The sequence below is a fragment of the Terrapene carolina genome, unplaced genomic scaffold, assembly GCF_002925995.2.
Source record: "Terrapene carolina triunguis isolate 2854851 unplaced genomic scaffold, T_m_triunguis-2.0 Scaffold85, whole genome shotgun sequence".
Lineage (NCBI taxonomy): Eukaryota > Metazoa > Chordata > Testudines > Emydidae > Terrapene > Terrapene triunguis.
In genome coordinates this window covers 33,663,696-33,680,047 of record NW_020664436.1, presented here as the reverse complement: position 1 = coordinate 33,680,047, position 16,352 = coordinate 33,663,696, and the positions used below count along the sequence as shown (strand labels likewise).

General features: G+C 42.0%; 1 protein-coding gene across 1 annotated transcript; it reads left to right on the top strand.

The window, feature by feature from the left end:
• Positions 1-613: 613 nt before the first annotated feature.
• On the top strand, positions 614-16,333 carry ACAT2 (acetyl-CoA acetyltransferase 2). Its single transcript, XM_024195826.3, has 9 exons — positions 614-756; positions 3,028-3,162; positions 5,635-5,816; positions 7,523-7,640; positions 8,695-8,838; positions 10,165-10,287; positions 11,423-11,577; positions 14,935-15,045; positions 15,983-16,333. Exons 1-9 carry the CDS (start codon positions 699-701, stop codon positions 16,148-16,150), a joined length of 1,194 nt encoding a protein of 397 aa, XP_024051594.2. The 5' UTR covers positions 614-698; the 3' UTR covers positions 16,151-16,333.
• The last annotated feature ends 19 nt before the right edge of the window (positions 16,334-16,352 follow it).

The window sequence follows — 16,352 nt, the reverse complement described above, 5'->3', positions numbered from 1 at the left end:
TTATATAAGAATGTCAGCTTTCATTGGGGAGAAAAAAAGCCTAAAGCCTTTATGGTTATGGAGAAAAGCTTGAAAATGTCAACCCTAAAAGCTGAAAAAATAGTAGGCAAATTAAAAGAAACCACCATTTAGTATTTTTGTTTTAAATCTCATGATTTTTAAGCCAACCTCATCCCTTTTGAGGCCTGACTCATGATTATTAATACTGGAGTTGCCAATATGGCATGTGCAGGCCTATGTCACACTTAAATATAACCAAGCCAGGACTATATTTAACTGTGTATAACTGTAGCATAGATGGAACAGGATTGTGTCTCTGGTAGCAAGGCTGAAGTCCTGTCTGCAATCCAAATAGGTCCAGCCCACGCTACAGCTTTCAAGGATGGTGTCAGCAATCAGCAGCCTTCCTAACCCTAAGTTAGTTTTATCTGTAATGCAGACTGGCCCAGCCCTAGGAGACCATGAACTGGGCACCCCCTGCCCTCGGCCAAATCACCTCCCTTTTGGAAAAACAGGAGAGAAGGTCACGTGGTCGGTCCTACGGCAATACTCCTCCCCCGTGTCTGTCATGTGATGCGCCTGCTTCCCTAGTCTAGCGCCTCCCTGCCAAAGGTGCTCGAGAGGGAGAGGAACAGGAAAATCAGTCTCAGAGTCAGTCGGGCAAGCAGCGAGGCGGTGGGAGTCCGGCTGTCGCCACCATGAACGCGGGAGGCTCGGAAGCGGTGGTGCTTGTTTCTGCTGCAAGAACCCCTGTTGGTAAGCGGCTCCATCGTGCGGCAGAGCCATCCTTTCCCGCTGCCCCCCGCAGAAGCTACAGGCGGGGGAGCTGGGGCGTTGATCCAGCGGCTGCAGATGGCAGGGGGTCCCTGTGTGCTCTTGCACGCGTGTGTGATTGCGGGGGCTCCTCTTTCTGCACTGTTCGGGTGAGTGCATGTGTGTGCGCTCCGCTCTGAGGCTGCCGTGCAGCCCCGCGGACACTGATGGAAGCTGCGGGAGAGGGTCGCTTAAGGCGCTGTGCTGCTTTGTTGCCCCCTCCCACCAGCCAGGTAGGTGTGTTTCTGGGGCACACGAGGCGTGCTGCCCATAGGTTACGGGGTGCGTTAGGGAGCCTTGGAGACGGAGGGTGCTAGACGTGCACTATCCTTTGCTACTCTTATTTCTGTGAATGGGGCTGGGGGAGAAGGCAGATGATTGCTGAGTTGCTCGCTCCCATCCTTGCAGCATCAATGTGGGCGAAGGGAGACTCCTCCCAGGCCCTGCGCTTGCCTTGCACTGATTGGACACAAGCTATAGAGCCACGCTGTAAGGAGGTTTGCTGATTGCTTCGCCGGCGTCCTCAATGGTTGCTCTTTCTCCGATTGGGTTACGCAGGGTAGAACCATAACCTGCTGCTGCCCGAGGCGCTGTAACGTGTCTCATTCAGTAGCATCGGGGAGTCCAAAGAGGAGGAGCTGATGTGTTACTAGGTTCATTTTGTTTAGTATGTGGTTTATATTAAAGGGAAAGCAAACAATCCCTCTTCGTTTGGCCTGAGGCCAGCCCTTTCTGTAGGGGAAGGTCTGTAAGGTAAACATGATGCAAAGATTCAAGGATGTGGGTAGCATGCATATAACATACCAGCCAGTATTTGAGCGGTATAAACAAAAACACTTAAAGAGAAGGACAAGGGCTTTCTCATTTCAATGAAATTCCTTCTGTGAAGGAATAAGTGTCGGGGCCCATCTGGCCCCTGACCAGATGACTTGATAAAGGTGACTTGACCTTTATCCTCTTTGTAAAGTCTGTTTTCTTGAAGTGTTTTATTATGCTTCTAGGCTAATCTTAGAATGTTAGGTTACCCATAGCCATTTGTTTAAGGTATTGGTAAACTGAGATAAAGTGTGTCCAGTCTGTCTAGAATTTCCTTGAGCACTACTTCATAAATATTTATGATGATTTTATCTTGTGTTCTTTCTGATTCCTGCACCATTATATTGTTCATAAGTAGTTTTTTGAGGGAACATTCTTTCTCCTCCAAGGTACTGATGGGAGAGGTGATACTCAAGTGTGGCTAATGAATTAAAAAACAAATCTATATTGGACAGAATAATATTAAAATACATAAAAACAGTGTATACCAGCCACCTTTCCTTCCTGTCCTGGATGGATTAATTAAAGATTTTTTCCAAATAGAATGTAAACTTCTCTGATAGTCTAATGATTGTTTTCCATCTCCTTTTTTGAGAGAGTAAGAAATAATATAAACAAAGTAGATCGTGATCCCTAAATAGAACTAGTTTGGGTATATGTGGGGGGGATTCTAAGGACACAGTAAGGAATGGTAGCCTGGAAAAGTATTTTATGGTTCGCTGATATTTAGGTCATATAGTTACATTTTAAGCTCCCCACACAATTTTTGGCTAGATCAAATGGTGATCTTAGAAGACTTTTTTTCAGTCTGGAAATTGCATTCCTTCCTTTCCCTTCCCAAACATAGTATTCAGTTGAAATGATACTCCTAAAACCTTACTTTTCCCCTACAACTTCAGCTCCCCCTCAAAGAATTAACCAAAAGAAAGGCATGATAGACTTTATGACACACCACAGCACTATAGTACTTCTAAAAAACACTAGGCAGAACGAAACATGGGTTTAGAAAGGCCCTTTAGTGGGTAAATAATTCAAATATTCTGCTGATGTACTGTGTTTTAAAATCTAGATTAGGTAATGGCACTAGTTGTTGAATATCACCCTTGAGTTCCTTCTGTTCTTGTTGTGCTGCTCTGATCAATGTAAACTAGATGTTTTATTTCCTGTGTTCTTTTCCTCCTCCATTGACTCTGACTTGAGAAGGAGCAAAATGAATCCTAAAGGCAAAAACTAATTCTCTCTCTCTCTCTCTCTCTCTCTCTCTCTCTCAAGTCGTCAAGTGAAATCTTGGGCAATATTTTCTCAGAATCTCTTTTTTGGAGTCCTGGAGTGTAAAAAAAAAAAAAGGTAGTATGACACTGACATAAAAATCTAATTAATTGTTTGTTTTTTATGTAGGCTCCTTTAATGGTGCCTTGTCCACAATGCATGCCCATGAACTGGGCTCTATTGTCATTAAAGAAGTACTGAAGAGGGCAAATGTCAATCCGGAAGAAGTGTCTGAGGTGATATTTGGACAAGTCTTGACAGCAGGTATTTTTTTAATTAGTTTTACGATGAGAGACTATCTAGTGGAGGGGTGGACAAACTACTGCCCCCGGGCTGGATTGGCCCCTCAAGGCTTTTGGATCCGGCCTGCGGGATTGCCACCCCTGTGGTGCTGTGGGCCCTGCGCCGCTCTGGGAAGCGGCTGGCACCACATTCCTGCAGTCCATAGGGGAGGGGGGGCAGAGGGCTCCGCGCGCTGCCCTTGCCTGTGGGTACCTCCCCCGAAGCTCCCATTGGCTGGGAACGGGGAACCGCCACGGCCAATGAGAGCTTCAGGGGAGGTACCCACAGGCAAGGGCAGCGCATGGAGCCCTCTGCCCTGCCCACCCCAGAGGCCGCAGGGACGTGGTGCTGGCCACTTTCAGGAGCGGCGCGGGGCAAGGGCAGGCAGGCAGGCAGGGAGCCTGCCCTGGCCCCGGTGCGCGCGGAGCTGCTCCAGGTAAGCGGTGCCGGGCTGGAGACCGCACCCCGAACCCCTCCTGCACCCCGTATCCCAACTCCCTGCCCTGAGCCCCCTGCCTGCACCCCAAGCCCCTGCCCTAAGCCCCCTCATACACCCCGCACCCTTCCTCTGCCCCAACCCCAACCGCTTGCCCTGTCCTGCACACCGCACACCCTTCCACACCCTGCACTCCCTCCCGCACCTCAACCCGCTGCCCCAGCCCTACATTCATGGCCCTGGATGCCAGATGTGGCCCTCGGGCCAAAAAGTTTGCCAACCCCTGATCTAGTGGAATATTGTAATGATATTTGATGGGATTTGTTCTCTGCTATACAATCAAGTCCCTATTTTACTGTTCCATTGAAATATGTTAATTTTAAAATTTTCATTTTAAGAATAGTATTGATTAACATTGTTGGCATTTAAGGACTGAAGAAAGCAGATCCTGACTTTACCCCCAACCTTCATTCTGGACACTCTGCATAGAGCCATAGATATCTAACTTATTTTTCTTTTAATCCAAAGAGGAATTATCTAAGTGGGTATGTAACACTAACCACAGACTGTCACCTTTCACTATTGTAACCAGCCTCCTCTCATGTCCTTGTTAATCATTGCTTGCCATGTTAAGTCTGACTTTAACTGGAAACTCCTCAGGGCAAAGAGCTGCATTGTATCTGTCTGTAATGCAATATATACACCTGTGATGCTGTAGAAATAATCCTTGGGTTAAAATCCCATAAAGAGAAACTTCAGATATTTTGATCTGATGGAAATGCAGCTGTTAAAGAAGACCACTTTAATGGCTTCTTAATTAGAGCGTTACATGGCTTTGGGTTATTTGAACTATAAATTCTAATACATATGCCTTTATCTGTTTTCTTTAATTTAAAATAGAGCTTAATTCTTTGTCTCCTATATTATGTAATTCACTGAATGGTGTGCACACTCTTCTTTTATTAGTGACTTTTATACAAAAGAGCAGGCATTGCTTTGGCCTGGAGACATGGAGTTGAAGAATGCTTTCTGTAATATGCAATACTTCCATTCTCACCATCAGAGGTTACAGAGCAAAGAATGAAAGCTTTTATGACTCTTGCTGTATGCTTGAGCTTTATCCATTTCCTAAGGGGTATATGGTAATATTTGGCCATTCTTAACTGTCGTGTAGAATATCCAAGAAGTTTGAGCTAGTAATAAATAAAATGACATATGTCTGTTTAGTTTTAAAAAAAAAATAGTTTAGTTAAGTCACACATTTGCCTGAAATCTGTAACCAATGGAAAGCAGGCTGTAAATATGAATTATTTACAGCAAATTGTGGAAGTATCTATTTTTGCAAATCTTTTACCTGTCTTTGCTACAAATAGCAAATAAAACTGTCATATCCAAAGATATAATCCAGTGACCAAATATGGCAAAGGTCCTGTCTGTTACGAACTGCAACTGGTTCCCCTGACTCTTGTGTCTGTAGTGTAGATAAAGCCCTCTCTGACAAAGACCACAGCAGCGCACGGTAGAATAGAGTTTTCTGTCTGCTCTGCTGTGAGTTCTTCAAAGGGAATCACAACACCAGTGCATGGGGAGAGCTTGCAACAAATCCTTAAAACACATTGTGATGGATGTGCTATTGCTCAAATTAAGCTGTGTGTGAGGGTTCTTTTTAAAAAAAACAAAAAACAAAAAAACTTACCTGAGAAATCACTTTAGGCAACTACAGAATCCCACTTGGAAGAGTGCTCTTCATTTCTAACCATGAAAGTCATGTGAGCAAAACCCTCTGGTGTCAGAAAGCAGGAGAACTCCCATGAGTTATCCCATTTGCTAAAAAGACCTTGTAATTTTCTTCCTCTTGTCCAATAGGAGCTCAGTTAGATAACCCCTCTTAACTGCCATTCATCACTGGGAATGAACTGTAAATGTGGAGGGAATCTGACTGTCACTTCTCAAGAGTAGCAGAATGTATATGTTGGCCTACTTACCTCTGCATGTGTTCAGATCTGTAATTCTTGCAGGTGCTGGTCAGAATCCTGTACGGCAGGCCAGTGTTGGTGCAGGAATCCCATATGCTGTACCAGCTTGGAGCTGTCAGATGATCTGTGGCTCAGGCCTGAAAGCAGTATGCTTGGGGGCTCAGTCCATATTGACAGGAGATTCCAGCATTGTGGTGGCAGGAGGCATGGAAAACATGAGCAAGGTGAGGCAATAGTCCCTTTTGGCAATAACAAAGGGTCACTCATGACTTCAGGTTTACTATTTGATTTTAAAACTTGAATAATCTGGTAGGAAAATCTTCAGAGAGGAAATGTTTTGGACTTTTCCTTTGTTTTTGGGGCACCTGGAACTCTTAATGAGCTCAACTGGAGTTGCAAGTGAGTAACAATATAGAATTATTCTATGTATTTGTTGTCCATTTATTTTTTTGATTTAGGTTTTTGTTTTTCAATTGCAGATTAAACGTTGTTAAAAGTTACCACTACTTTTGTAGACGTCTTTTTTAATACATCTATTGTATTTGTCCTCTTCCCCTAACCAATACCTCTTTAGTGATTGTGAGGCAGAGTTGTCCTTAAATGGTTCTTTTGAAATTTCAATACTGTCAAGGATTTCTTCTCCTTCATTAGTATCCTCCAACTATCCATTTGAGGAACCTTTTTTTTTTCTTTCTTTCCTAGTGAGAATATTTCTAGATGTAATCTATTAAACATTCATATATAATGAATGATATAAAATGAAAGTCAGGATATAGTTGTAGTGGTCCATAACTTGGATTAACCCTTTATTGAAATTCAAAATGTGATTTAGGAATTTGAGTATGACAGATCTAATAAACCGACCCTGTTATGAGACTGCACGTGATGTGAAAATAATATTGTGTACACTATTGATGTATCTATTAAGTGTTCCTGCTTAAAATCTAGAAAGAGGAAATTCAAAGAGAGATTCACTTAAGGCCCGATCCAAAGCCCATTGTAATCAATGGGAATCTTTTCACTGATTTTGTTGGGCTCTAGATCAGACCCTTTGGGCCCAGTCCTGTAACTCTTACTCACCTGAGTAATCTGATTTAAATGGGACCGTCTGGAACCTTAGTGAGTAGAAATTAAACTAGTGCTGATATGAACCCTGACTGATCAGAATGAATCCTTCTGAACTGAAGCTAGACTACTTGACAACCTTTTTTATTTTTGAGCTTTGCTATTTAGGATGATAGATACTGACAAATAGTTTTTGGTGGTGGGGATATATTTGGAGTGATTATAGAAAACAGATTAAGATAACTTTGTAAATTATGATGAAATTGCTTATTTCTCTATGGCCATGCTGTGGGGGTGAATTTAGAGTGTCTTAAGTTTCAAAACTTCCTTAGTTGACAATAATTATAAATGCAATGTCTGGCTTAAACAGAGAGGGAATGGAAACATTGGAGACAAGACTGATTACACTGTGTTTTAATTTATAGTTCAAACCTTTTTTTTAACTTCCCTCCATCCCCATGACAGTGAATGGTTTACTCCTGGCAACAGGCAAAGGCAGTATTGCTTCTTGCTCTGCAGGAGGCCCAGGTGCAAGAGTAATCTGAAGATGACATTTCTCATATGTGAACTGTTTGTTCTCCAAGGGCCACCCAGTGCCTTCTGCTGACTCACTTTCAGATTGAAAACCTTAGAATAAGAGAGTTCACTTGGTGGTTTGGAAAAAACCCAAAACTAATGGGTGGCCCCTCCTTTGCTGGTTATTCTAGGGGTCTTTTTTCATTATACTGGAAGAGGATTCCTTTTGGCCATCAGATCAAGGTCAGACTTTTTGATGAAGGGATTGGATGTGAGATGGGGCTTTGCTGGGAAGAACTAACCGTACCATTTAGACTTCTAAATTTCTCTCAAAATACCTTATTTGCAGGCTCCTCACCTAGTTCATATGCGAGCTGGAGTGAAAATGGGGGAGGCCTCATTGCAGGACAGTATTATCTGTGATGGTCTTACTGATGCATTTTACCAGTATCACATGGGTATAACAGGTAAGTAGTAGCAGTTAGACTCCAAGACTTTACGGTCAGAAGGGACCATCATGATTATCTAATCTGCCCTTCTGCACATTACATGCCACAGAACCTCCTGCAGCCGCTCCAATAACTCAGCCAGAGGTTACGGACTTACTACAGAAGTCTTTAAATCTTGTTTTAAAGATTTCAAGTTACAGAGAATCCACCATTTACTCTAGTTCTGAAGAGTTTATTGTAAATTAACAAGGGGGTGGGAGTGCAGTATAAACAAATTCTGGAAACTTTAAAGTATGATTTAAATATACTTCAAGGCAATAGAAATTAAGCAATAGTTAAGAAATGGACTATATCTACAAGTTGACATTCATTTTCCCTTTTGCGTGTTACCATAATACGAAATTGACTTGGAAAGGATACTTACTATCTGAGCTAACAAAGTCAGTTGTGGGGAAAACATTTTTTTGGTCTGCCTTACCTGTTTCTCTCTTCAGCATGTTGTCCCATAATACTCTATATCAGATAACAATGATATAATGCTTTGCAACAGATATCATCTAAAATTTAATCTCTGTGAATTCAAATTTTAAATTCCTTTTCCCCAAACTTCTAAGTACAAGGACAGAATACTGGAGAACATGTATGAATGTGTAGGAAACAGTTCTGCACTGGAAGAGGTAATGAGTCTTCAACCTCTGATTTTATGAAAATAGTGTATCATCTACGGTACAGTCTTTCCAGTGTACAATTGCTGCAGAGATATTTGAACACAACTGTCCAGAGCAATAATGAACACTTGATTTTGCTTGCTCAGAATTTTTTCTTTAAAGCGATTCTGCATGGAGATCAAGTATGGAAATATTCAGCCCCAAAAGTGAATGTAGCAGAAAGTCATGAGGGAGTGAAAACAAGAGCTCAGAATGAACACTGTTCTGTAAGCTTAACTACTGACTGCTACTAGCAAACACTGTCTAATTGGCATGCTGGAATTTTAACTTAAGACTTAGCAAACTTGCTGCTAAGAGTAAATGATCTAATTTTTTCTTAAAACTGGTATTTTGTTTTGTTTCAGCTGAAAATGTGGCCAAGCAATGGCAAGTTAGCAGAAGGGAACAAGACCAACTTGCTGTACAGTCACAGAACAAGGCAGAGTGTGCACAGAAAGCTGGCTACTTTGATAAAGAGATTGTTCCTGTTCTTGTGCCTTCTAGGAAAGGTGTGTGTAATTAAATAACTAAAAGCTGGCATTGGAGTATCTGGTACTGATTGTCCCTTCTAGTTAATGAATGGTGTCTTTGTGGAAAACCTATTTTACAGATAGGAGGGCTCCTCTTTTCAGTCTTTAACAAAGGGTGAGGCTTCCCCCATTGTTGATTTCTTTGAAATGAGAGAGAAGGTGGAAGAACACCGATGTATGTTCAGAATTTCCAAATGTAACTCAGCAAATATATGAAATATGATTGTTACTGATCCTACAACCCCTTCTTTGTAGGTGGACCCCTGACTTCAATGGGGCTCCTGCCCACATGGAGCCAGTTGTAGAATCAGGTCCTGAGTTACGTTAGACACATATTATTCTAAGTTTAAAACATGTTCACACTCACCCTGATATTCAGTGCATAAACCTCCCTCACTGGTGAAAGACATAATGAAAATAACCTAGAGAGTCATTCTGTTACACTCAGTAGCTTGTGGATTTTCTACAAGCCTGTCACCTTCTTAATCTTGTTTGTCAGATTTTTTTTTTTTAAAAGTCTTGGGGTGCCTTTCTCTGTATAGATAGGCCCTTTGACAGTTGATTGATTCCGGGATCCACCTTTGGGTGGGAATGGGGGGAGAGTTCCACATCTTTTGTGCTAAACTCACACTCCCTACATTCATTAGTCTGTTGAAGAATTCCCAGAGCATATCATAGCATTTCTTTGCACTTAATGGACTTTGTAAAATAGCTTTGGAGTTAGCTTAATGGCACGATATGTGATTGTTAACTGCACAGTCAGTAAAGGGAGGAAGAAAAAGCCCAAGCTGAACCATGGAAGGCTTCTGGATAATATTAATGTGGCTTGACTCTCTCAAATGATAAAAACCCTACAAGTATCCATTCCCAAAAGAGCCAGCCTAGCAGAAGGATGGTTAGGAAATAGCAGATAGGAGAACTGCTTTTGAACAGGCAGGCAAATTTAGCAGTTGGGGCTTGTTGCAGAAAGCCCAGGTGTAAAGTAGCCCTACATACTGCTACCAGCACCTGGAAGGAAATAGGCCTCTAAAGGAATAGGAGATTATGGGGCTAAAATATAAACTTGAAGTTCTTGTATATTGTTGTTATAACCCTGACAGTTATGAACTGGAAAAATTAAACACATCCCTTCCTCCCTCCTTTTTTCCCCTCCCAGTTATGTGTACAATATTCCTGAGTGGCCACTACTTAGAAGTTACTCTCTGTAGTCTTTGTTCTAGAGGCTATTTTTGTCCATTTAGAACCCCTTTACAAATGTAAAATTGCACAGAATTGATCTCAAATTCATTTCTGACCATTTTGCAGGTCCTGTAGAAGTTAAAACAGATGAGCATCCTCGCCATGGAAGCACCTTGGAAACAGTAGCGAAGTTAAAGCCTTGCTTTCTGACCGATGGAACTGGGACAGTAACTGCAGCTAATGCCTCAGGTTTGTAGATGGGTAAAACAAAATGCAGTAGGCCAGCAATTGCAAGCAGCTCAGGATTTTGTTTGCATCATATACAGTGTGTGCTACTGTACAAGGAAACACAGCACTGAGTTCAAGTGCACATGTAAGAACTTGCATATGCGTGTGCGCTTTCTCCCTGCTATACTGCTTTATAGAGATGTTGTGCAGTGGAGACTTGATTTTTGCATCAGTGCCAGAATTCAACCCGCAACAGCCTGTCATGACATGAAGTCGGAGGTGCTTTTATTACTGACATATCTCGGCAGCGTCCACATTCCCTAGTCACTCATGCTTCTATTTCTTAGTCTAACTGTATTTAGATCATTCCTGTATTCCTCCCCTTTTCATTTCCTTACCTTGGTATTTCTGCTTGTTCCACTGTAAAATGAATTCCTCTTTAAGCCCTCTAGTGGACCCCAGTGGTCTTCCTGCACATTCACTACTAGCCATAGATCGTAAATAGGAAAATCAAACACCCAACACTAAGAAATCGCCATTATCATGGAACTAAACTCTTCCATGGTGGTCTTAATGCCTTCTTCCATGCTGCCTCTTATGCTTACCATGTGCTTCTAAAATCTATTCAGCACAGCCGTCACCCTTTCCTTTCCACTCTCTCATTAAAACCTTGCTTCCACAGCATCACTTACAGAAAGTACACATCACATAACTCCCCCCGCAACCTAAATATGTATGCACCTAATCTGAGTAACCTTTGGCCTGCTGATGTAAACTGTCATATCTCCACCAAAACCAATGGAGCTATACTGACTTACACCAGCCTCGATATCTATAACCTGTGTACTCTCTTGTTTGTCAAGCCTATAATTTAGACTAACTCTTTCAGAGAGGGACCCATCATCTAGCTCTGTGGTTTGAGCATTGGCCTGCTAAACCCAGGGTTGTGAGTTCAATCCTTGAGGGGGCCATTTAGGGATTTGGGGATTTAGTTAGGGATTGGTCCTGCTTTGAGTAGGGGGTTGGACTAGATGACTTCCTGAGATCCCTTCCAACCCTGATATTCTATGATCTGCTTACTGTGAAGAGTTTAACACAATCACAGTTGTAGGTGTTTGAAAATAATAAACTGAAAGCAATTGTGATTGTTCTGCAGGTGTGAATGATGGGGCTGCAGCTGTCATTCTTATGAAGGAGTTGGAAGCTGCTAGAAGAGGTCTTACTCCTTTGGCACAAATTGTGTCTTGGGCTCAAGTGGGTTTAGACCCTTCCATCATGGGAGTAGGACCTGTCTCAGCAATAAAGAAAGCTGTAAGTAATATCAGAAGAAACATTACTGATCACTTTGAAATACTTGTTTAAGACATGTTCCCCTTGACTGTCCAGACTTAGTTTTTCTCGAAGAAATGCCAAAAATGTAGCGCCAAACAATTCTATAATGGAGACAGTGACAAACAAGATTTAAAAGGCAGGAGAACATGTGAAGCGTTGATTCTTTTTCACTAGGGCTAGTATCTGTATTGTTGTTTTCAGGGAAGTTTATAAATGGGTCAAAAGTAGAAACGAGCCTAGTTTATGGAATGCCTCCCAATTGTCATACACAAAGTTTCACCTTTAGAAGAGTTACTGTTAAGTTAAACAACAAAGGTTTTCTTTAATTGGGTTTATGGCTTTTTTTTTTTTTAACCTCTTAGAAATATCAGGAAAGGTACATTTCTTTCCTGATGTCCTTTCTGCTAGTAGTATCTCCCACAATTGTGATACATATGGGCTATTCCCATCCTGTGCAGAGAGACAAGGTGGATGAAGTAATATCTTAAGGCAGTTCAAAGCTGTAGCACAGCCTTTGCAAGCCATGCCCCCTTTTCTGGCTTGTTGCCAGACGATTCATTCCAAAGCTGTGTAAAAACACGTTAAGTACGATTAGTAACTAACTTTGAAGCCACCCAGGGAGGATAGAATTGTGGGAGAGACTGCTAGCAGAAAGGAAATAATCAGGTGAGAAATGTAACATTGTGCAGCTCAGCATCTTCCACAGGTCTGATACATATGGGAAGTAGTGAGCAGTGAACAGAATTAGGGAGGGATGAGAAAAACAGAATGATATGAAGACCCCTCAGGGTTAACTTCCCAAAATGGCAATGCCATTACTGGAGAAAGTCCATTTCATAGCATCTGATAAAAGTGTTAATTGATGGGCATGTTGCTGCCTTGCAGATTTCTGTAGTGGAAGCACGAGCCCTTTCTATGCAGTTGCAATAGGTCTTTTGGAGTGCACCTTGATGCCATCTGGAGCAGGAGCCACCTGATGCCTTGTTTGCCTCAGAGGACTCTTAGGTTTTTTAAACCTTTTCTTTTCCTTTTTGAACTTTTTGGCCCACTTTGTAGGTGTTGCTGTTCAGCTGTGGCCATTTTGCATCTTACTTTATGCAAAGCTCTCTGGATATCTCTCCCTTAATGGCCTCCCCCTCAGGGTGTCACTCCCCTTGCCTGCGGGATGGGGTTTCCTCCTTGGAATTCCCTGATGGAAAGGAGCTGAACATGAGTCTTGCTTTTCTCCCTCAGGAACTTAGGACCCATTTTAAGACTTTGGGGCTGGGGGGAGACAAGGACCTGGTGCCCCTTAAGGGTTTTTCTTTCTGGTCCTGTTCTGACCTGGGACTCACGCTAAGTTGCCTGGCTGAACTCATCCTTGGAGTCTCTCCCCATTCTGCATCTCCAGATCAGGCTTTTCTGTTTGTCGTGGCTTCCTGGAGCAAGGGTGGGAACCCAACATGTCTGTCTGACTCAAAGCCCTATGCCCTGGCAGTGCAAAGTTTGAATGAGAACAGGCAGGGCCCTATTCATCTTCCAAAGAGCCTGTAAGCTGCCTTCCAAATAGAACACTGCTTGGATTTAGCTCAGTGTTTGCACAACAGCTTTGCCATGCCTGAGAAGGGGGCAGGGAGGTGCTGTAATACTGGCTCCAGGTAGCTGAGATCACCCCACTGATCCAGGACAGAGAAGAAAGGCAGCATGTTACTACCTGTAAAAACATGTAATAAGTTGGCAAAGAAAAGTCAGGCACCAGGTGATCCATCACTTGAAGGCAGAAGATCTGACAGCAGGCCAGAAAAGGGAGCGTGGGTAGCATGAGCTGTGCTACAGCTTTGAACTGTCTCTGGAGACTGTAGACAGGAGGCGGAATAGCCCATCCATATCAGAATTGTGTCTGGGAGACGTTGAGCTGCAGAAGTTGAAGTCTGTTATTTTCCAAAGTAGATAGATCTGGGGTGTACCATCCTCTTACTTTACACTTCTACTCTTCAAAAACTGCAGAACTGAGCTGTGGAGGTTGTTACTGTCTCACCCCACCCTCCAAGCATAATATTTAATGGAAAAAGAAACTAAAGCTTCTAACACAAGAACACAAATAAAGTACTGTCTGTGTATGAACAGCTTTGAGGGGATAACAGTCTCTACCACTTCATAGCCATACAGTAAATTATGAAAAACAAGCACATTCCAGATCCTTTCATTGTAACTATTACAAGTTTAAACTGTCACTATGCCTATTTGATAGGTATATCAGCTTGAGGACCTTGTAAGCCACTTGTGCATTATAGAAAAATAGTGACTGATCCCTGCATATTAGCACTGCAGTAGTAGAATAATTTCTAAAGAGATGCAAGTTATTTGAAGCAGGGAGTCATTTAATTAATGTCTAGACAAAACCTAGTAACATGGGGTCCTGAGCCTTGATTGTATACCCTGAGAAGATACAGGAATACAAATGGTTGTGAAATGCTACTACAGCAAATGTTTTCAGCTGATAAAGCAAATTCAACAGTGATGCAAGGTAAAGTGGGGATGGGGGACTTCCATAAAACATGCCAGGCCTGTTCCTAGTTTAATGAGACTCTTGAAGCAGGGAAAAAAAACAAATTTCCCCGAGTTTAGAAATTAAGTGAGGCTGTCAGAAAAGCTTTTGTCTTAACAAGATGTTTTTAACTCCCTTTTTCTGGATGTTGGACCTACTGTGGTTATGGCACCCAAGATTACTTTTAAGAGAGAGCCAACAAGGAAAAAAGTTGGTGCATTTCACAGCACTCCATAGTCCATGTAATTATTTCCTATGTAAAGTTCGTTTCTCCCTTAAAATATCAGCAGAAAATATTTTCAAATATCCAGGATATAGTATGTGCAGGGTTGTCAAAACTGGCATGTTTTTAAAATAAAATACCCCTTAGTGCTGCTATAGTTCTATTAACAGCACTATTTACAGGTAGATGCCTGGAATACAGCTAATACCAATGGAGCTTGGAAGAGGAAGCTCAACAATTCCCTCTCTCTTCTGTCACAGGTGGCTCCCTGAGCTAACCCAGTGAGCACTATGGCAAACAGCTTACAGCTGGGGTTACTGTAGAGCTACTGAAATCGTTCACACACAACTGCCTCAAAGAGTGACATTTTGTAATCAAGTATAGGCTAGTGGATATTGGATAACTCTTGCCTCATTTAGATTAATCACTAAACTTGTAGGTAATGAGCAAAAAGTGACAGAAAAGAGTTAGGCCACAATAATCTCTCTAGTCACAAACCAGAGTAAGTTGTGAGGGGACAAAGGCCCTCCAGAAGCCATTAAAGTCCAGTCTCCGTGTTTCAATTATATTTAACATTATCTCCTAGGTTGATAAAGCAGGTTGGACGCTGGACCAAGTTGACTTGTTTGAAATTAATGAAGCCTTTGCATCACTAGCTGTAGTAATAGCTAAAGAACTGAAATTGAATCCAGAGAAGGTATGTAATGGGAAAACCCAGCAATTCTTATTATATAGGGGAGGGGGAGGTCACGAGCTGTCAGCCTCCCCCTCAAACCCCACTTTGCCTCTAACATTCATAATGGCATTAAATATAGAAAAGCGTTTTTAATTTATAAGGGGGGTTGCAGTCAGAGGCTTGCTATGTGAAAGGGGTCACTAGTACAAAAGTTTGAGAACCACTGTACTAAAGCATACAGTGGCCTTTAATCTTACTGTACACGAGCTTTACTGCTACAGCAGGCAATGTATGCTATCATCTTAGAAAGTTTGGATAGTTCCTGTAACTGTTATGCTGACAGTCTACATACTGTGAGAATCTTTAGGTAATTCTGGATAGCATCTGGGTGTGCCTGCACTTCAAACTCAGTTTTTTAGGCCTGTTTCCTTTGCAGAGGTAGCCTGGATACAAAGATGTACTGATGTAATTCAGGGCATCATTTGAGAACTGAAGGTACTCTGCAAACCATTGTCAGAGAGGAAGTAAGACCATTAAGTATAAGGAGGGTGTTTGTTGGAAGTAAAAGGAAAGTGCTCACTATTTTTGTACTAGTCAGTGTGGTCTAAACACCTGACAGTAACTGTTTTCTTTCATGTGGTGGCACATATGTCCAGAAAATACCTCAAGAAAGAGGGAAGGGCTAGTGAAAATGTTTCAGGAAACAAAGCCTGAACTACCAGTCATTAAACTATCTCCATTTATTGGAAGGGTGTTTATTTCTTATTTGCAGTAGTGGTGGAACCATGTTGGTCCCAGGTTATGTGAGACACAAAGTAGGTGAGGGAATCTTTTATTGGCCCAAAGTTTGTTTACCTTTCACCAACTCAAGTTAGACCAATAAATGAGTACCCTCACCTGCCTTGTCTCTTTCTTATTAATTATCCATATGACAAATAAGGCTGATTTTATTTTTCAGGTTAACATTCAAGGTGGGGCTGTTGCCCTTGGTCATCCTCTGGGTGCCTCTGGTTGTCGTATTCTTGTTACTCTTCTGTATGCACTGGAACGAACAGCTGGAAAACGTGGTGTTGCTGCTCTTTGTATTGGAGGGGGGATGGGAATAGCTATGTGCATTGAAAGATGAACATAGTTCAGTCTTTTCTCACTGCTACTGTACAACAATTTATAGAGTGGTTTCAGCTTACTAATAAAACTATGGTATTAACTTAATTCACTTTGTAAACTTACTAAAAATTATTTAGACAATGATTGAAGTTAGTCATTTGAAATAATTAACTTTAGCAGGGAGGATGTGATAAACAGAACTTACAACCCTAAGCTCTACC

Excerpts from the sequence above, each read along its gene's own strand:
- ACAT2 (XM_024195826.3), top strand. The coding sequence starts at position 699 with ATGAACGCGGGAGGCTCGGAAGCGGTGGTGCTTGTTTCTGCTGCAAGA. Across the intron at positions 3,163-5,634 it reads TGGACAAGTCTTGACAGCAG|GTGCTGGTCAGAATCCTGTA; the intron begins GTATTTTTTTAA and ends TAATTCTTGCAG. Across the intron at positions 8,839-10,164 it reads TCTTGTGCCTTCTAGGAAAG|GTCCTGTAGAAGTTAAAACA; the intron begins GTGTGTGTAATT and ends ACCATTTTGCAG.